This window comes from Stegodyphus dumicola, chromosome 7, assembly GCF_044657685.1.
Source record: "Stegodyphus dumicola isolate Sdum_Otavi_A_Nest chromosome 7, ASM4465768v1".
Classification (NCBI taxonomy): Eukaryota; Metazoa; Arthropoda; class Arachnida; order Araneae; family Eresidae; genus Stegodyphus; species Stegodyphus dumicola.
This window is the reverse complement of record NC_140774.1, coordinates 164494938-164516847: the sequence shown is the minus strand read 5'-3', so window position 1 is coordinate 164516847 and position 21910 is coordinate 164494938. Positions and strand designations below refer to the sequence as shown.

The 21910-nt window shown below is 30.7% G+C and overlaps 2 protein-coding genes across 4 annotated transcripts in view; both read left to right on the top strand.

The window, feature by feature from the left end:
• LOC118187091 (abasic site processing protein HMCES) overlaps positions 1-12224 on the top strand; it is a 56389-nt gene extending 44165 nt beyond the window's left edge. The window contains exons 8-9 of the transcript XR_015042240.1: positions 6670-6753; positions 12169-12224. The gene's annotated coding sequence lies outside the window, so the exon portion shown is untranslated. The remainder of the gene's footprint in view (positions 1-6669; positions 6754-12168) is intronic.
• On the top strand, positions 120-21450 carry LOC146996577 (dynein axonemal light chain 4). 3 transcript variants are annotated; one of them, XM_035357277.2, is made up of 4 exons: positions 120-321; positions 6670-6753; positions 12169-12252; positions 21145-21450. In XM_035357277.2, exons 1-4 carry the CDS (start codon positions 295-297, stop codon positions 21307-21309), a joined length of 360 nt encoding a protein of 119 aa, XP_035213168.1. In that variant the 5' UTR covers positions 120-294; the 3' UTR covers positions 21310-21450. The 3 variants fall into 3 exon arrangements, with proteins under 3 accessions (XP_035213168.1, XP_085677170.1, XP_085677168.1); XM_085821042.1 differs by lacking the exon at positions 120-321 and adding an exon at positions 5318-5485; XM_085821044.1 differs by lacking the exons at positions 120-321; positions 6670-6753 and adding an exon at positions 5195-5485.
• Positions 21451-21910: the final 460 nt, after the last annotated feature.

Genomic DNA, 21910 nt, shown 5'->3' with positions numbered 1-21910 from the left:
TGTTTTTTAATGACGATTGTGTCATACTTTTGTTAAATATCTTGTAAGACAAAAAAAAAGGAAAAAAAAAAAAAAGACAAGTTTAACTAAAAGATCTGGCAATAACTTTTAGTAAATAAAATCGAATTAAAAATACCGTAAACAAAAGTACTACGATGTGAAGTAGTTGTTTAGTGTAATTGCATGGCGCGTTTTCCTTAAATTTATCCAGCATATTCATTATTAAAAGTCAAAACTATTCTTAAAAATTATACTGAAATGGCGTGCATTCTTCACTTAATATAATACAGATACATGCAAATAAAGAGCGTAGAATATAAAGTATATTACTATAGATATTTTCCTACTATTGATCATAATGTTTCACTCTTCTTATTTTTAGAGTAATTAAGATGTGTATGTAATATATATAACTTACATATATGTGTATATATGCATTTTAAGATGTTGATAAGTATTTCATGGCATTTTCACTTTTAAAATAACTGAATTTAATCCTTAAAATAAATATACCACTCTTTAGCCATTGAAATAAATACATAAGTTCAAATAGTAGGTATGTTCTTATTTATTTATTTTAGGTGGAAATGCATGTGATCTTTAACTTGAATGTATAATTTTAACATTAGTAATCGTCCAACAAATATAAATTTAGAAGTCAAACAACGAAAATCAACGTTATATTTGCAAATTTTCACAGGACTAGTTTTAATGGTTCAGTAAAACTATTGAAACTAGCCCTGTGCAAATTTGCAAATATAATGCTGATTTCTGTTGTTTGACTTCTAAATTAATATTAAGTAGTGTTATTTCAAATACAGTGGAACCTCGAGTTATGAGCAACTGTATATACAAGAAATTCGAGATACGAGTACAAAGTAAGAGTGAAAAATTCATCTCTAAGTATGAGCATTGACTCGAGCAATGAGCCAGGCTGTTGATAAACCTGGCATGTTTCCCGATCTGGCTCAACATGGGGAATACCCTTGTCAAATCACTCAGTGTTCTTTGATCTACATGTCTGTGTGCTAGTGAGTTAATTGTTTTTTACATTTAACGTGAAAATAATTATTTCACGATGCCTCCCAAGGAGATTACTGTAAAGAATCTGCACTATTCTGAAGTAAAAGGAAAAAAATTAAGAAACTTGATGTGGCCAAAGGAATTACCATTATTTCCAAACACCATCTAAAACTCCTAGATGATGTTGAGAAGCTGTTGTGCGGATTAACGAGAAGCAGTTGAAAGATGATTTGGTGTCGGAAGCTATCATTTGCACTAAGGCTAAGAATCTGTATTTGGACCTTCTCCGAAAAACTGAAGGTACGTTGACTGAATATGAGGTGGCAAGGAGATTTTTGGGGGTGTGGAACAGATTCACTGGATTTCCTTTATTTTCAATGGGGAAATTTGTTTCTAGACACGAGAAATTCGCTATACAAATATACATATGCAAATACATACGAGTATGCATATACAAATTCTTATATGTGCATACATTTTATGCCCATTGGCTTTTCGATGTTAAATTATAAATAATATAAAATAAATTTTTGATATAATATTATTTATTTAATGTAAATTTGCATCATGATGAACAATGTGTTCAAATTTCTTATCATAACTGCAGTTGTGTTTAACTAAAAACCATAGAAATGACTGCATTTATACTCCTTTGAAAATTTTCCATTTTTCATAGAAACTTTTGCAGATAATGCATTATTTTCTCACGAGAGAGACAGAGGTCAAGCGGCTAGGTAGGTATGCCTACCTCCATGGACAGTCCTCCCGAGTTCTGAATGAGCTTCTTGACTACATAGTCATCTAGAAATATAAGCTTTTTCTAATTAAAAATTGATAATCAACCAAAATTGTTTATAACAATTAGCCTAACTGCGTAATAACATATTCATCAATCCAGTGTACTTCAAAATAACAAATCCAAAAAGAATGTGACATACATTCTCCTATCCGTTTATCTTTTCCTATTCTTATAAATTATGCTAAGATTTATAGAAAATGCAGATAACTTTGCTTTCTATGAGAAAATCCCCTGAGAAAACATGATGTGCTTGCAAAATGTCACATATCACTGATCATTTTACAAATGCTGCTCACTTTCTGAGCTAAGAGAGTGGTTGTCATAGAAACCTTTCTGTTTGATACTCTTCCCATGGATCTTTTTATTAACCTGTTAATGAGCATATGGCATAAATAATTTTCTGCACTGTTCAAGTGAGTTTGGCAGCACTACACGCAAAGATTATCAGTGATGATTATAAATTAAATATGTATTCGTTGGCTCTAAAATAATGCTTGTTGTGTTCAGTATTCAGATCTCGTGTGTTCAATGTAGCTTGCATTTGTATCATGTATGGTTTTTCTTCAGTTCTTGACAAAAATCCTTACTGCTATTTCATATTTGTAAAACTGGTAAATGTAAGCACTTCATAATAATGTTTAATTAGCTTTCCTGAATGAAATAACATTTCAATTTAATTATAATTTGAAAAATTACTGTATTATTAACATTTTCATTTTGTCTAAAATCCAGCCCAGAGTAAAAGCAATACTATTGCATATTTATGCTGCATATCATTTTTCGGTTCTCTTTCACATTATTAGTGTAATTCTTGTCCAAGTGACACATATAAAATAGTCAGTTATCTTCCATGTTACTGCTATGCACAGATTCCATGAGAAAATCCCCTGAGAGAACATGATGTGCTTGGAAAATGAACAGATTTAACACATATCACTGATCACTTTACAAATGCTGCTCACTTTCTGAGCTAAGAGAGTGGTATTCAGATGGCTGAGAAAGTGGAGGATGTCTGGGGAATTAATAAATGATTTTCCAGAAATTAAAATAACATGATGGAAATTTTAACTAATCAAGATTTTTTCTTATTTATTGTGACTTTTGTCATCAGTGTTATCAGTCACATTAGCCAGTTATCGTATTACCTTAATTACCAAAAATTTAGAGCTGGTAGAAAAATGAGAATTAGGGACTGAGAGATTATAAAGAGCAATAGAGAAATTAGGAGAGGGGGGGATGTTTATGCATCTGCATTGTACATACGGACAACAGTTAAATTTTATGCACTGTATGTTCCACCATGGCACTTGTCACCTTTCATTTCAAAGGTATGACTTGAGAAAAGATTATATAAAAGTCCAGTTTCATCCATATTATAGATATTACACAAGACATACTTTTCTCTCGCTTAGTCGGATTCATGCGACCAGTTGTTTGTACCTGCTTCATCAATTTTATTTGCTTCACCACAGATCACTAATGATGGAATTGAGTGTCCCTTCTGGAAGCGGTACAGCCAACCAGCAGAGCAACGATGTCTAAATGTCTAGTATCTGAATTTTTTTAGCAATCTTGTTTGTTTCGACTGAATTATAGGTCCACTTAGAGATACATTCAAAGCATGCATATGACTGAACCATCCTTGAAGGAAAGATTCAACATCTTCTTACTTAGCACTACAAAGTCATTTAAATTTTCCCGGAACCCAATGGGCAGTAGCCTTAATAATTTTTTTCAAGTATTGTGCATAATTTTAGATTTGGCAGTTCCATACCTTACAACAATTGTACTTTTCTTCAGTATACCAATGTCTGCTTTCTTTAGGGATTTTAGTTTTATTTTCATATCTATACCATCTTCTTCTGGGATATGAATCACTCTCTTACTGCCTTAATTTTCCGGCCATGAATCACTGGCGTACTGCTTTTCTTTACTTGCTTAATTTAGCATTAGTTGTTACATTCAGAAAGCGGTCAGAGTGTGCTGAAGAGTATCACTAGAACTTTCGGAGAATAAAAGTCATGCTGGTACATGCCAAAAATTCATATGTAACTAAACTACTATCTATGTAAATATTTTACTTGTAAATTAAATTCATTTGAATTTGAATTGGAATTATTCATTTTGTGTGCCGTGTCCTACTTAGTTATAGGAAGAAGACAAGATACTAACTTGTCCTGGTAAACATTGAAAGAACATGGTAAATAATTTTACCTGATTAATTTAGAATTATTCAAGATTTAACATTAGTCATACTATCTAATGTTTAAAGACATCAAAGCACATCTGCACATATGTACACTGCACACACAAAAAAGGGGCACTTCTATATCTCCTATATCTCCCATTCTACTGAACCGATTGACGAAATTCAACTTGCGTTTTTCATGTCTCGAAAGTGTGACTTCGAATATATATTCAATTTATGTATAGTATTGTTCTAATATAGGTATTTTGGCACAAAATCGAACTTTTTCCGAAATGACATGCCAGTTTGTTTCAGTATTTCGATTCTAAGACTCACATCATGCCTAAATATTAAATTTTGTAAAATTTGATGTGAAATTTGTGGAGAAATTAAAAAATTTATCTTGCAGCATTTTTTCCCAGTTTGCGCCAAGAATAATTCATTTGGCAAACTTCTTAATATATGGCAACCTAATTCCTTTCCCTTTGCGGAAAGAAAGTCACATTGTTCCTACTTTCAAATCCTACTTTAACAAAGTGCCTAAACCACATTTGATGTTATTATGACTTTCAACAAATATGCCAAATTTCAAAACGTGCCAATATGAAAATTCACATATGTCTTCGGAAATTTTGAATAAAGAACTCATAATTTTTTGCAGGTATGCTTAGAAATACATCTACTTTAAGTTGATGGTAAAAATTTTGTAGATTATAATTGAAAATATTTTTTAAAAAATTTATTTATTTAGCAATACAAATTTTAAAAATAAATCATAAAATATGAGCAAATTTTATTTGAAATGAACCTAAATTTCGAAATATGAAAGGAATAGTCAAATAGTTTAATAAAAAATGAGATATTAATAAATATGTACCAAATTCAATTAACATTGAGAAGATAAAATTTTGAGAGCTAAATTTTTAAAAATTACTCGTGGGATTTTTTACAAAACATGGTAGTTTAGCATAATTTGAGTTGTAGGATTGAAATATGGAAAAAAATTGGTATGTTATTTCAGAAAAAGTCCAATTTTGTGTCAGAATACCTAAATTAGAACAATGCTATATATAAATCTAATACATATCCCAAGTCGCACTTTTAAGACATGAAAAATGCAATTTGAATTTCATCAATATTGGCCCAGTAGAACGGAAAGGAAATACAGTCAAAAGTCGTTAATTCGGAATGATCTATAATCCGGACATCAAAACTAAAAACTTTCTGCTCATGCGCCGCGTTGACACATGCGCAGAGGCGTTCACACGTGCGCGTAAGACCTTTTACGACTGCGCATATGAGTGTGCGCAAGTGCAGAATACGTTTTAGCGTGCGCATTTTATGTATAATGGACGTATAAGCTAAAATTATCTAATTATCTATTTCAGTTAATGTTGATGATTACGTTGTTCCTTAATTTTCGAATTGCATCCGGCTTATTATTTTTTGCAGACTGTAAGAGCAATTTTATAAAGGTAAGCTTAAACTTTCGATTATATCAAATAGAAATTCCGATATATATTTGTTAATATGTAAAGGATCTAAAGCGAAAGTATGTTTTGAAATCCGAAATCTGTTTATCAATTTCACGCTGCTCGGCGGCGGGCGCGTAATGAATTGGAAGTTGATTTGTCAGCACTATCCTTATCTTCAGCGCAGATGTTTTTATTTTATTTGGCTTATAATTCCTTACTAAATGTAGTATTTCATCTCGATATGCTCCGTCTTTGATATGATTTAAAACAAGTTCCTCGTCATTATAATTCGCTTCCGATAGCGAAGAAACGTGACAGAGGTTATTGAAAACAAAAAAATTTCGATTGACAAATTAGTCGGTGTTCTTGACACAGCAATTATAGGACTTGAACGGCGGAACTTTGTAACTGAACAAGAAATTATGTCTGTTTAATAGAATTAAAGAGAAAGTATTATCACATGAAACGAAGCAAAACTTAAACAACTTACATTGAAAGGAATGTTTAATAAAGTAAACAAATAAATATTAAGCTTTTTCTTTTTGCAAATTTTGATACCCTTTAGATCATAATTGTTCTTTATTTCATAAATTACGGTTTCATATTTTTAATTTTAGAATTTCTGCATGCCATCTTACGAGATTTAAACTGATGATCTATAATCCGAAAAAATCGATAATCCGGAATCGCCGAAGTCCCGACGAGTCCGGATTAACGACTTTTGACTGTATAGAACTGTGTCTCCCTTTTTTTTTGTGCAGTGTACATCAAAGCACATCTGAGCACAGAATTGTATTTCTTAATTGAAGCACACTGTCAATGTGCTGATTGTGATTATTGAGCAAAGCTAATCATGCTGGTTAATATTTCTGAACACATCGCTAGCAGAGAAACAGCATGGAAAAAATATGAAAAACTTTGAAAGTTCATGTTAAATGATAAAATCTAATGATGCTACAGACTATAAGAAAAGACTGTAATTTATGTTAACCAAGAAAACTTACTATACAATCTATCCTTACTTTCATATGCATTGCTGCTGGGGCCAAAATTGTGTTCACATTAACCGAGTTTTTGCCTTAAGCAAGTTCATGTTTTAAAAGGGTTTACTGTATTTTAAGTTTTTCAGTATTATGTTATTTTGTCTTCTTTCTATAATAATGTTAATATTTGATTGTTGCTAGTGCCTTGATGTCATGAATGAAGCAGCAAAAGAAAAAGAAACTTCAAATAATAAAAAAATTATCTTCAATTATCCATTGCTTAAAGTAAGTTTTAAAAACTCGCTTTTATCATATAATATTCCATAATTCTGAATTTGAAGCTGTCTCTATTAGCATTAAAAATAGTAAGAATGTTGCCTGAAATGTTACAGAAGTACTGTATTTTAAAAGCCACATTATATTGTTATGATTCATCCCTTTTATGTGAAAGGATTTTGATTTAGGCCTATAAATCCATTATGGCTAATAGTTGCTAGCCAAGGCCTTGTGGACTTATGACCCTCCGATTTCCCAGCTGTCTCATTTTTTGATGGAGAATATCCCAAGTGAAAGATCCAAAGATAGCCTACTTTTCTTCTAGCATAAGTCTTTTGAAGAGACTTTAAACTCTATTATAAGTCCTGCTATGCTACTAAAGCATTGTATATTACAAACTTTCATGTCTACTTCAGAGTTCAAATCTATGCTCACTGCCTTTGCTGGACCAAGTCAGTGTTGTCTTAAAGCATAGGCCATTAGCACATTTGCTGGAAGACCCTACGAGCTTAGGGGTTGCATACTAATCTGTTTATTTTTCATTTACATTTCATTTCTGTGAGTAGTTATCATAGGGATTCCAGCACACTAGTTTTCTATACTAATCAGGAAGTATCAGAGCCAAGTTACTGAGTGATTAAACAAAGTTTGCAACTGTCACATTATCTGCCCAACCAGCCTGCAAAATTGACAACCTAATAAATGAAAAACAGTAGCCAATTAAAAGAAATGGGAGGCACACTGAAAATTGCACAAAAGCGCAGTAAATAAACAAAATTAAAAATGCAAGAAATATCCATAACGAAGTAATGAAATTACATAAAAAATGACAATAAATTAAATTAAAAAAGTAAAAAACATCTATAATGGAAAACTGAAAATTACATTAAATAACATTGATAATAAAACACCAAAAATGTATAAAATAGCAATGAATTAACTAAATTGAAAACAAAACATCCATAATAAAATACGTAATTTTCATTTTTCCTGGTCTTCTGCTGTTTATAGTAATCTGTTCTACTACACATTAACATTTACACCATAAAAAAGTCGGAGAATTGCAGAATTCTCAGCATCACAGAGCAGCTTGGCACTGCACTCCTATGTAGACATTGACCTGTTTTAACCTAGTTATGGCAGCCATGCAGTAGCTTTGATTAGCAACAGATGATATTTTAAGAAGGAGCCGATTTTACTTGCATGGAAAACATTATGATTTTTACGATGCAACAGCATATTACTCCCGTACCAAGGGTGGTTAGTGATGCTGGTTACCATATTGTTAGGTTTGGATTTGAACCTAAAAAGAGGCATAAATTATTTTAGCTGTCTTCACTTTCTTATGTTTGTAATATTGGTTGTCTCCTAAGCAATATCATCAGTGAACAAATGACTAAATAGCTGATGATTTTGGCCATTTCCAATAAATGCTTAACTACCTAATGTTCAGGCGTTGAAAAAACAAAACAAGACTAAAGCATGTAATATATCATTTAACAATGTAAGCATCACATTTACATTTCCTACAATATAAAAAACATGCCACAATATGCAAAAAGCATATCAAATGAAATACTATGTAATCTATGTGTGCACTTCAGAGAAGTTGATGCACATCAAAGCAGTAGTCAGTTTCATACTGCTTGCATTCTATCAATATAAAATTTATATAAACTTCTAATACTATAAATACAACATTTATGTGAAGTTCTAATATTATAAATGTGGCCTCGAAGAGAGAAAAATAAGCTGCCCTGATTGGTGTAGTGGCTAGTGGTGACAATTACTGTACTCTTGCCAGGATTGGAATTCCAAATGATGCATACATATTTATAAATATATAGTTTTTGTGACATGTTAACATTTAAAATACTGTTGAGCTAAAAGCCCCTTTGAGAGATTAATGGTAGAGAAAGAGTGGCAGGTGGCCCTTTGATTTCACATATGGGATCTTTGCCTTCAAAAGTAAGAAGAGGTGGGTAGTCATACTTTTGTTTATGAATAAGATGCCAAAGGCCTTGGTTGATAATAGTACTCTGTTGTTCTTAATCATGATTAATTCATATACAGTCAAAAGTCGTTAATTCGGTAATTAATTATTAAGCTACAAACTTTCTGCGCGACGCATGCGCGTAAGACCTTTACGGCTGCGAATATGCGTGTGCGCATGCGCATAATACGTTTACGCATGCGCATTTAATGTATAACGGACGGTATAAGCTAAGCTAAAATTATCTAATTCAGTTAATGTTGCAGATTGCATTGTTCCTTAATCTTTGAATTGGATTCGGCTTATTATTTTTTGCAGACTGTTAGAGAGCAAATTTATAAAAAGTAAGCTTGAACTTTCGATTATGTCAAAAAGAATTTCCAATATATATTTACTAACATGTAAAGGATCTACAAAGCGAAAGTATGTTTCAAAGTCCATTAAACAAAAAGTGGAATTGCTGCAAAATATGGATAAAGGCGTATCCTTCATTTCTCTAACCATTCCGAAATCTGTTTATCAATTTCACGCTGCCCTGGGGAAGGGGGGAACGCCGCGGCGCGCAATGAATTGGAAGTTGATCTGTCAGCACTAATTTTATCTTCAGGGCAGATGTTTTTATTTTATTTGGCTTATAATTCCTTACTAAATGTAGTATTTCATCTTGATGTACTCCGTCTTTGATATGATTTAAATCAAATTCCTCGTCATTGTAATTCGCTTCCAATAGTGAAGAAAGTGACACGGAGGTTATTGAAAACGAAAAAATTTCGATTGACATATTAGTCGGTATTCTCGACACAGCAATTATAGGACTTGAACAGCAGAACTCTGTAACTGAAGAAGAAATTGTGTCTGTTTATAGAATTAAAGAGAAAGTATTATCACATAAAACAAAGCAACTTAAACAACTTACATTGAAAGAAATGTTTAATAAAGTAAACAAATAAATATTAAGCTTTTTTTTTTTTTTTTTTTTTTTTTTTTTTTTGTAAATTTTGATACCCTTTAGATCATAATTGTTCTTTATTTCATAAATTACGGTTTCAGATTTTTAATTTTATAATTTCTGCATGCCATCTTACCAGATTTAAACTTATGATCTATAATCCGGAATCATTGAAGTCCCGATGAGTCCGGATTAACGACTTTTGACTGTACTTTATTTGAATAGATAGCTCTTACTTTTTGTTTTTAATTCTAATGTTCTGATCCTATAACTTAATTAGATGTATGGAATTTCTTATGGCCAAAAGGTTTTGCCTTATCATTGGCTTAGGCCTTGGACACTGTTTAGGTGAAAGTATAAATTTGGCCATCTCTGTCCCAATTTCGAAAGAGAATCTTCCAGAAGACAAATCTGAGCAACTTCTATCTCAAGAGGATTTCCAGATTAATAGTATTTTAAGTGCCCTTATGCTGTAAAGACACTGTACTTTTGTGAAAGTTTATTCCTTTACCAGGATTCAAACCAAGATTCAAAATCTTAGGATATGCCAGCTAGCTTCTCTACAATTTGTATGTACTGTGCATCAAATAGATACCTCAAAATTGGAGGGATAAATAAAGACCATTAACAGAAAAGTATCATTGAGAGTCAGATGTGATACAGAATATATAAGTATACGGCAAATGGTCATCTTCCAAACTATATTACACAATAACATTTACACCATAAAAAATTCAATAGAGTTTGTAAAAATGGTTAAAAACATTTCTCCTGGAAATTTACTCATGGTTTCTTTTGATGTAAAATCGTTATTCACCAATGTTCCAGTGGAGAGTGCATTAAGATGTCTAGAAACCAGACGTGAATTACATTTCTTTTGCATCGAAATTGATGAGCTAATTTCTCTCACTCAACTCTGTTTGAAACAAATGCATTTTCTTTTCCAAAATAAATATTACAAGCAAACTGAGGGATTAGCCATGGGAAACCCCCTCAGTCCCATCCTGTCTGATATCTGCATGCATTATTATGAATCAAAATTTTTTGAAACTTTAAACATCCCAGTATAGTTCCGCTACGTAGACAACACTTTGACCCTGTTTGAAGATAATAAAGATGATTTAAATAAAGTTCTTTCAACAATGAATTCCATTGATCCTGCTATTCAGTTCACTTTTGAACTTGGGGACTTGCAATTCTCTTCCGTTTCTCGATATTCTGGTCACACGTAACACATCCAACTTCAGTACTAAGGCTTACCGTAAACCTTCATCGGTTTGCCTTCCACCACACTTCAAATCATATCATCTGACTAAACAAAAGTTAGCTTCATTTTATTCCTATGTTTTCAGTGCTCTTCAAGTTTGCTCCTCCAAATTATCCCTTGATGAAGAACTAAATTATTTAAAAGAAATAGCTATTGACAGGGGCTTTTCACCCAACATTATTAATCAAGCAGTTAAAAAATTCTCATCTCAACACACCAAAACACACACTCTTGTTTTAGGAGATTATAAAAATTCTGCTGTCATTCCCTGCTTTCCATCAATTAGCTATAAAGTTGCTTGTATTTTGCAGAAATTTAACTTTCGGGTCATTTATTCTCCCATCAATAAAATTCCGAGTTCCATACTCAAGGACCCCATTCCAGATGTGAATTCCTGGAGTATTTACAGGATTCCTTGCCAGTGTGGTTTAATTTACATTGGCCAAACTAAAAGAGCCTTAAATTTTTGCATCAAGGAACATGAGGCATATGTTAGAAAAAAGGAAACGCAGAAATCTTCTGTAGCCCAACATTGTTGGTCCGAAAACCACACTTTCAATTTTTCTGCTGCCAAAATTATTCATAAAACATCTTCCATTGGTGAACTGGATTTTCTAGAGGCATGTCACATTAAAAAAAAAAAAAAAAAAAAAAAAAAAAAATCTTTCTGTTCTAGTTAACGACTGTAATACCAATCCATCTTTGCCTTCAACCCTTTAAGGAAATTATGTTTTAGTTCTGGTTTCATCAACAGATGGTGCCAGTAGCTTATCTCCTGTCTTAGGCTTTCTTATCTTATCATTATATTTTATCCCATTCATTTGCGCTTTTGCAGCTGAAGATGATGGTTCGGTAAAATCATTGAAACTAGTCCTGTGAAAATTTGAAAATGTAACACTGATTTTTGTTGTTTGACTTCTAAATTAATATTTGTTTGGTGTGTTATTGTATCTTAAATAAAACTTGTTAAATAAAGTGAATTTATACTAATATAAATAAACATGACAATGAAATAGTGCATGCTTATATGAAATTTCTCTAAATATTTTAATTCCTTTTTGTTTTAAGCATATATATATATTTTTAAAGAACCACAGAAGACCCATGGTGATGATTGTCATTAAGGAATATTTCTCAATAAACTATTACAATTAAAATAATCATTGAAGATTAATTAGAGAATTAATTCCATTTCTTTATGATTTGATTTCACAGGAGTCAGACATGTCAGAAGAAATGAAAAGTGATACCATGGATCTTTGTGTTACATCTTTTGAAAAATTTGGAGCAGATCATGAGGTGATAATTTATTTCCTAAAATTTGAGAAATTATGAATCATTATCATAATTTATCAAAATTTGCTTTCTCTTTATGAGAGAATAAAAGTATTAAAATTGTAGATCAAAGATAATAGATGCTGTATTAATCAGGGCTGTGAAGTCGGTAAGGAAAATGACAGACTCCTGGAATTTTAAAGTTTTCGACTTCCTGAGATATATGTATACCTATACACACGGATTGCAGCTTATTTTTTTAATATAAAAAAAGTAATAGATGCTATAGAAAAAAATTGATGACATAGAAAATTATTTATATTAATTAATATTTATTATGAAATAGAAAAACTGACATTAGTAATTTCTAAGAAACAGTATAGCTTTGGCAAGATCTTTGATAAAGACCATAGATCCAATTTGCTGAACTTGGAGCTGAGAAGAGTCTTTCCACACTGACTTGAGAAGGAGGAAGAGCTGTTACTGTTAGAGCTACTTCTTTTAACTTGTCAGGATAGATTTTTATAAGTTCTAAATGAAGTGTTTTGCGAGAGCAATCATATTTCTCTATTTCTTCAAATGCCGTATAGAAGTTTTGTTTGTATTTTTCGATTTGCCTAAGCCTTTTCAATATTATCCAAATATTTCTCAAAATCTAATTCATCACTGGAAGAGGATGATAGAGACTCAGTTGCAATGTCTTCAGTTTGACTATCCTGATTTGAATACTCCAATTGTTTTGAGAATAATTTCATTCTTAATGAAAGTTCACAGATGGCTTTCTTTGCCTTTTTAATTTGTTCATCATCCAACAAAATTCGGTGTTTTGGATCTACATATGTTGAACCTAGCAAGATCTCATTGTCTAGCAAACTAGTTTCTCTTTTCTTCATTGAAGAAAAGATTCCTTCTGCAATAAACCCTCCAGAAAGAACAAATGTCTCATTCTTCCATTCTCACCTCCTGATAATAATCCTGATCCTTCAGATTGTAACTTTTTTCTGGCTATATGCAGTGTACAAAGAAAAGTTTTCAATTCTGCAAGATCATTCCACAGTCTTTCCGTTAGTGAAACGTTAGGGTTATCTACATCTTCTAAAAAAGTTCTTAATTCAAACAATCTCTATGTAATCAAATATGTACTTCCCCATTGCATTGCTTGATCAATAATTGCTCCTTTTCCTGCTCGCTTCCTAAGAATGGCATCAACTTTGGGAGTTCTTGTTGCTAGTGCTGCTTGCTTACAGGAATCAGTTTAATCATAATGGCAAATATCACATCCATCCTCCTCCCTTATATTTATTTATTAATATGTCAATAAAATAGAAAATAACTATTTATTAATGTATATAGTCCATAAATAAAAATAATAATTGAGTTTGTCTTTAAATCTTTTTTCAATTCACTTTAATTTCATTTCAAATTCAAACTGTCTAATATAAACTGGAGTCAGAGTTGATGTGTTTTTAGCGACTCCAACTCCTTTTACCCAGAAATCTGCCTAACTCCGATTCCGACTCCGACTCCACAGGCCTAGTATTAATATGTATAATGTACATATAAAATTTTGATTAGCCAAACACAACAAAGCTTAACTAAAATAATACAGAAAAAGAATATTGATCTGAGTCTAAAAACCGTTTAATTGTTATTTTAATTACATCAAATTTTTACTATTCTGTAGAGATAACTAGTATATATTTTACGAGGTACCTTACAAAGGTCTAGGAATTTAGGTATATATTTTTTTATTTCATCAAGTTTCATCAGTATTACAGTGTGGTTTTTCAGTATGATCCCCATTTAAATTGAATACATTTATCTCAGTGAAAAACTAATTTAAGCCGTCTTCAAAAAAAATTTCTGGGTGTCTCCTCAATCTGTTTATTTATGACATGGTTAAACTCTCAAATAGAACAACTCAAAAAGGTTCTGCAAAATGTGTGAATAGAATAATCGTTGAACAACTTCTGAAGTTTTAACACCTCCTTCTACAAAGAACAATTGATCTTTGCATTTTCTATGGTTGACAAAACAGTGCTACAAAAATGACCAGTATCAGCAAACAGCTGAATTGAACTAAACAGTACTCCATGGAAAAGTTACATAAACATGTCAGGATTTGTCTCTGGCCAATAACGTTGTGTAGAAATGTTGTGTTGTTCTAGGAATTGAACTAGAGCTCAGTTCTTTGAATTTTGGGAACACCTTTCATATCTTCTTCTTCTTCCTTGACTTGACATCCCAGGGTGGGTTCTGGCCTTCTCCAGAAGTCTTCTCCAGACATCTCTGCTTTTGGCAACTGTTTTCTAGTTTCCTTTAGAATGTTTAGGTCATTTTCAGCACAATCAATCCATCTCACTAGGCATCTACCCTAAGATCTGGCTCCCATGGGCTTTGCGAGAAAGATTTTCCTACAACACCAATCTTCATGCTTTCTGGCCAGATGATCAGCCCATTAAAGTGACGTTGTTTGAAGAACTGTACTACATCAGGTTATCTAGAGATCTTATATAGCTTTAATTTAGTTAAATTCTCTCCATGATCCATTCACATGGACCCCACCAAGTATGTGATGTAAAATCCATCTCTCAAAATTCCTCAAATCTTCCTCACCCAAGCTTCTGATGCATAAGTCAGGGCAGATCGTTCAAGATTCTTGTAAAGAAGTAATTTAGTTCTTAATTTGAGAAAGCTGGGTTTTAAGTAGCTCTTCAAGCCAGGAAAATTCTATTTTCAGAAGTTATCTCATTTGTACAATTCATCTCTGCTCCCAGATAATTGAAACTGTAGGCATTTTCATATCTTTAACTACTAATTTCTGAATGACTAAGTGGTAAATCAACAAGGCTAATGCTTAGTTTAATTTTCATTAACAGATAGGTTAAATCTTTTTGCACTTTTTCCAGTGCCATGAATGCCTGTTTATGAGCAGGAACAGTTTGGGCAACAATGCAAATATTGTCTGCATAAGCCAGTAATTGAATGGTAGTATTAAAAACATTTCCTCTAGTATTGATCCTAGAATTTCTAATAACTTTTCAAATGTAATACTAAACAAGTGGCCTTGCCAATGCATCCCCGTTTTACTCCGTTCTCGACCTTAAATTGTTCTGTAAAGTCACCTTGTAAACGAATTTGTATCTTGTTTTTCTTATGAGTCAAAGCCACAAGTGCGACAAGTGTTTCTGGAATATTTAGTTCTCCCATGGCCTCTATAAGTAAGTCCCTATTATTGCAATAGTATGGAGTTCTGAAATCTATAAAAAAAATTATGTGTATTGATTTCAAATTTTCTGCATTTTTCAAAAATCTGCTCACTAACACCCTATAACAACTTGGCACACTACTTTTGCCTATTTTAAAAATGTTTAAATTTTTTATAGCTTTGCAGTAAGATAAAAGTGCTAGGCAGCAGTCCAGCTAGGGTGAAGTGCAGTTGTGTTCACGATGAAATCTTAATTTAGAAGGAGTTAGTTTTTGTTTCTCAATGTATTTGATTGGATAATTTAAAACTTATTATTGGCTGTTTGAGTTCACACTCCATTTTCATCATTAGCGTTATGTATAGAGTAGAGGATATGACATGGATTAGTCTCAAAATTATGGAGTGCAGAAAAATATTACTATTTTTAGAATAGAGAGGAAGAATACCAAATTAAGAATCAAGGGGCTATTGCTAATTTAAATTATAATTCATCCTTTATATAATTTTTTATCTCACATATATATAATATATATTGAGATTTTTCATTTGAAATGACAGAGTGAGATTTAAAATGTAGGAAATATATAATTTTTAATTACAGTTATGTTTCACATAGTTGTAATTAAAAAGATTTAATACAAGCATGTGTGTTAGTGGTCAGTTTATTGTTTTCTTGTACATCTTTCTTGAAAAGATTTAAATGGCTGGTAAAATATGAAAAAAAACGAAAATTTGTTATCCATCCTACGTAGCTTATTGGCAGTTTTATTTATTTTGTGTCATGAAAATTGTGATTATATTTATTAAATCAAAATATTACTTTAATACAGTTTTTCAATTTGATAACCTTACCTCCTTATAATAAATCATTTTTCTGTACTTACTTTTAATTTCTTCAAGCACTGCATAAATTCTCAAAGTTTACTGTTTCCACAATATCCATCTGCAAATTTTTAATGCAAAGTGCTTACTAAATAATGCAAAGTATAGTGCAAAAGATGCTCTGAAATTTTACTTCTTTTACATTATTTCTGAATTTTACCACTGCTTTATATTTTTACCAATATATCAGCTGCACCATCATTTACAAATTCAACCATTTTGTCCCAAATTAAGTTATATTTATTTGTTTCTGTTTTTAGTTTAGAAAAAATATCCAGCAATGATGTAGTTTGCTGTCTATCACTTTTAGTTGTTTATTTATTTTAAATGGCAGGATTAAAATTAGTTGTTTTAATCATTTCATTTTCCCACCATTTAATCACACATTCAAATTAAAAAAATATTTTAGTAATGCAGTCTGAGAAATAAATAACTAAACTAAAATGGTAGATCACATACTATATCATTTACAAATATTCTGCGCACCAGATTTTCTATTCATAATAATTATTTCTAATAATTCCTCAATTACCGTTAGTTTATGAGTAACACCTCGTTTGAAAACAGCAGGGTTCTTTAATTCTTTTATTAACTTTATTTCAGCAAGCTGAACTTTTAATAGCCAAGGCTTTTAAAACATCATGCACAAACATTATTCCAAACTATAGTATTGATATGATATACATCTAATAACTAGTGCAAATAAATAGTTTTTATAAAATATGCATTAATTGTCTCCATCTGTGTAGCATTGTGAACTTTTTAGCTATTCACCTAGTTAATCAGCTAGTGATTGACTCAAAGAAAGTACCAAATCAGTAGAAAGAAAAAACTCTGACAAAACTGAATACGGAAGCTCCACCAGCTGTCAGCTGAAGAACTAAATTTACTGATTGCACCAATATGGGAAATTCAGTTTTAGTCATGTGGCCTCTTATACAAGCATGCAGTGAAAAAGGCAAAGCCCTAACCTACTCTATCTTTTTTTTTTTTTTTTTTTCTTCTCTCCTTCAATATAAGATGTGCATGTAAGTTCAGTCCATATCTCTAGATCTCTGTAAAATTATAAGCTCCTTATTTGCTACAAGTACATAATTGAAATTTATCCACGGCAACGTTGCTTTGAAGGCCTGTGTGTCATGAGTTTGAGCTAGACCTCAAGTTTTCAGAAATGACATGTTCTGGAATATCCTCATCAGCATAAAAATATTGACCGTATTTGCAGTACCACCATCTTGTTGAAAACAGGAGCAGATCATTTTATCGTCTACAAGTAAGCTGATAAAATCATGGTGTGTTGATTAGTAATGTTTTTATTCATTGTTTCTGGAAGGAGTAAAGGATCAGCCATGGGCTATCTAGATAGCACACTTATATTTTCAAGTTATGCAAGACTATTTTATATGCAGCATAAGGAATCACTAATGACCGTAATCATGTTTTAAGTACTAACATAACTTTAGATTCGAAACAGAGCCTCATCTGTAGAAAAAATGACATCAAAATAGTAATATCCAGGTAATTGGAAATTGCATCCAGCAGTTGCAGAGATATCACACATGTATGTATATATATATACAAAAAGAAACATAAAAATAGGCTACAAAATTTTTTTTTTTAAATTTTAACCTGTCCTTTGCTATAGTAGAATAAACTTAAAGCATCTAAATTTATTATTAAATTGGAATCAAAGCAAGGCAATTCCTCTATAATATTAGTAATTCCAACCATGTATAAGAAGTTTAACACAATTTTATTTCAATTGATTTTAACTAAGGTATGAAGATAATGAGGAAGCTAACCTACTTTACAGTTAGTCTTTTTGGAAGAAAAAATTAAAAAAATAAAAATTGCTCAATATTAAAGAGGAAAATCTTGCAAATTTACTAGGCATAAAACGACTAAAAACCTTAAAAGGAAACTTATATAACATATAAACCGAGTTATTTTCTAAATGCTGTGCTCTGTGTATACTATTAATGATACATTGGTTTAATTTTGATTAAATTAATAGTAAGTTATAGATAAAATAATCCAACAGTCTGTGATAATAGTATTTTGAGTAAATTTAGACTTATTAATAAATTACATCTGTTTATTTTGTCCAACATATTAACCATTCAGATTTTACTTATTTTCTTATTTATGCAAATGATCATATTGTTCTTCATTTTAAGTCAAATGCTTATTTAATTTATACATATATTCAATCTGAATCAGCTGAGTAAACAGAGTTTCAACTATTTATTTCCCTAAATTTTTATGATAATACGAACTATTTCCCTGATCAAACATAATAATTCATAATGAAATTAACTATAAATAACTGAATAATTTTTACTGCAAAGTATAATGCAATAATTGCAATTTATATGTTTACTACAAAATACAGTATACATATTTCGCTCTTATCATTTAATTACTGTGAAACAAATGAAAGAAATACAGATAGGAAATATGTATCTAAATCATTCAAAAGTTACATAATGGCTTAAAAAATCAGAATCTAGATAAATATTTCATTTAGCAAAAGGAATTAAATTACAACTGTACATCATTCATAATAAATATTATTCATTTGGTATTTTGGTACTTACATGCTATTTTGTCAACCATGAAACTGTTGCCAAACAGCTCAATTTTACACTAGCTAGGGGTAACTTGCACACTCATAACATTTGTGTTTTCATTTGATGTAACCCCTATTAATTCTCAAGAATATTTTATTTTTATGAAAAGGATATAAGTAAATTGTTATTTCTATATTTTTGTCCCTCTTATTCTTTTTTTGGGGGGAGGGACAAGTTTGAGAGCTATAGAATCACATTTGTGATTGTATTATAGTTTATTTACAGCTGTTCTAAACAATTAATGTTTTTTGAATGGGAAAAAGAATGACTAGATAGGGCAGAAAAATTAGTACAGTACAAAGTCTGTAATCCGGATGTCCATTATCCGGAATGATCTATAATCCGGACCTCAAAGCCATAAACTTTCCTTTTTTTTTTTTTTTTTGTATGCTTTACGCATGCGCATAAAGAATGCTCATTCATTACCCGCCTATGCTTTACGCATCTGCGCATTGAAAGAAATGTTTAATAAAGTAAACAAATAAATATTAAGCTTTTTTTTTTGTAAAATTTGATACCCTTTAGATCATAATTGCTCCTTATTTCATAAATTATGGTTTCATATTTTTAATTGTATATTTTCTGCATGCCATCTTACCAGATTTAAATTGATGATCTATAATCCGGAATCGCCAAAGTCCCAACGAGTCCAGATTACGGACTTTGTACTGTAATAGATTGGAACAATCACATGTGTGATGTTTGTACTCCTAGTGTTCTAAATAGCTTCCAGTAAAATTGGAGGGCCTGACAAAATAGTAAAAATTAGTGAAAATCTTTTTACGAGCCACAAAAATGAAGCGGGTCAAAAACTTCTAAAGCAGTGGTTATTGTGCAGAGAGACTGGTGAATGTTTTATTTTAAGAGTTGCAGATAGAAGTGTGGCTCAGAATGATTGGTGCAACTTTGGTGGAATTTCTGTCAACTTTCACAATGAGTGGGATAATGTGTAAGTAACTTGTATTTCAAGATACAGCTGAAGAATTTTCAATTATACTTGACTGAAAAAAGTACTTAATAAATATAATTATTTATTATAATAACAGCCATACACTTTATGACTTAATTATGCTATTCATCTTTAAAGAACAGTTAACATTTCTTAAGAAAGGGATAGTAGTATAGAAACATTTCTGAAAAAATGATGGAAAATAAGAGCTATGGATTGATAAAATTGTATCAAATATTACTCGATAAAATATTTTCTGCAAATAAATAAAGTATAACAATAACTCTATATTTGCTTTTTTTTTTAAGAAGAATAGCTTTTCTATGTTATATACCTCTTAAAACATTTATTATATGAGAGAACTGAAAAGATACTCTCCTCTCTTTTTTAACTTTCAAGACTTTTAGAAAAGTTTTGATTTTTCTTGACATAAGTGAAAAAAGTTCGTTTTACCTTCTTTTCTCTGACCATTTTTCATTTCTGAAACTTGACAGGTGAGTGAGAACTCTGATGCAATAGATTAAATCCTGTGCTGGAGTTCAACTTTTAATAAACAGATAATATTGCCTGTATTCACTGCATATTCATAAATCACATGAGCATATTTTAACCATCTGTGAATGACAATATGAGTAATTTAAAATGATCATGTAATTTTCATTTTTTATTAATTAGCTTTTTTTAATTTGATTATCAAAATGTTTCAGTAAAATAAATTTGATAGGAATTTTATAAAATAACAGAAGCAAATTCTTAATTTTTCTTAAAACTCTTTGAATTCTAGAATATATAAGTTGGATTGTCATTGTTAAGTAATAAATTGATTTTACTAAAAAATTAATTATTTTTTTAATTTTCTTATAATTGTATAGTATTGTTGTATTTTATGCATGTTTATTGTATTATTAAGAAGAGGAAATATTTCAAATTTTATTGCATTAATACAGTAAAGTTGAGATTAACAGTAATGTACCTGAAGTGAAAAATAATAGCATTAATTAATTTGTTAATTTTACCATATTGTTCAAAACATATGAAATAACATAATCTATGTTATCAAGATTCCGAATTTAGTCTGCTTTAAAAAAAATTCTTGCATTAAAGCTAAATTATGAAATATATAGTAAAATATCCATGAAATATATATTATTATTACAAAGTGCAATATTCTTATGTCAAAAATAAATTTTTGTATGATCAAAGTCGAATGTTAATTTTTTTTTCCTCCTCTCCCAAACTATTTATAGAAGGTTGCAAAATTTATCAAAGAAACTTTAGACCAGAAGTATGGATCACCATGGCATGTTGTTGTTGGTGAAGCATTTGGATTTCAAATATCTCATGATGCAAAACATTTAATGTATATGTTTTTGGCAGGCAACAAAGCAATATGTGTATGGAAATGTTCTTGAGAATATATTTAAAATTAGAAAATTGCTTATGTATTTACTTCTGTATTATTATTATTATTTATATTAGAACATATATTTTTTATGTATATAAATTGATAATATAATTGTATTGAATATAAATTATACTTTTTGCAGTCTTCACTCAAATACATTTCTTACATTGTGTCATTTTCTTTTTTTGTTACATATTTCATTTATTAAAGAATTAAAACTAGATCTCTTTTTATAAATTTTGTGATCATATTTCAGTGATAAAAATATATGCTTTATGTATTTTAACATAAAAATTTTAACATAATTCATGTCAATGTAACAAAGTTCTGAAAAATTTTATCAAACAGCATAGATAACTGCATAATGTTACATACAAGTTTTCGTGTAGCTTTTATTTTCACAACTACAGTCAAAAGTCATTAATTCGGACCTCAAAGCTAAAAACTTTCTGCGCATGCGCCGTGTTGACACATGCACATAGGCGTTTACGCGTAAGACCTTTACGATTGCGCATATACGTGTGCGCAAGCGCAAAATACGTTTTCGCGTGCACGTTTTATGTATAACGGACAGTATAAGCTAAAATTATCTAATTATCTATTTCAGT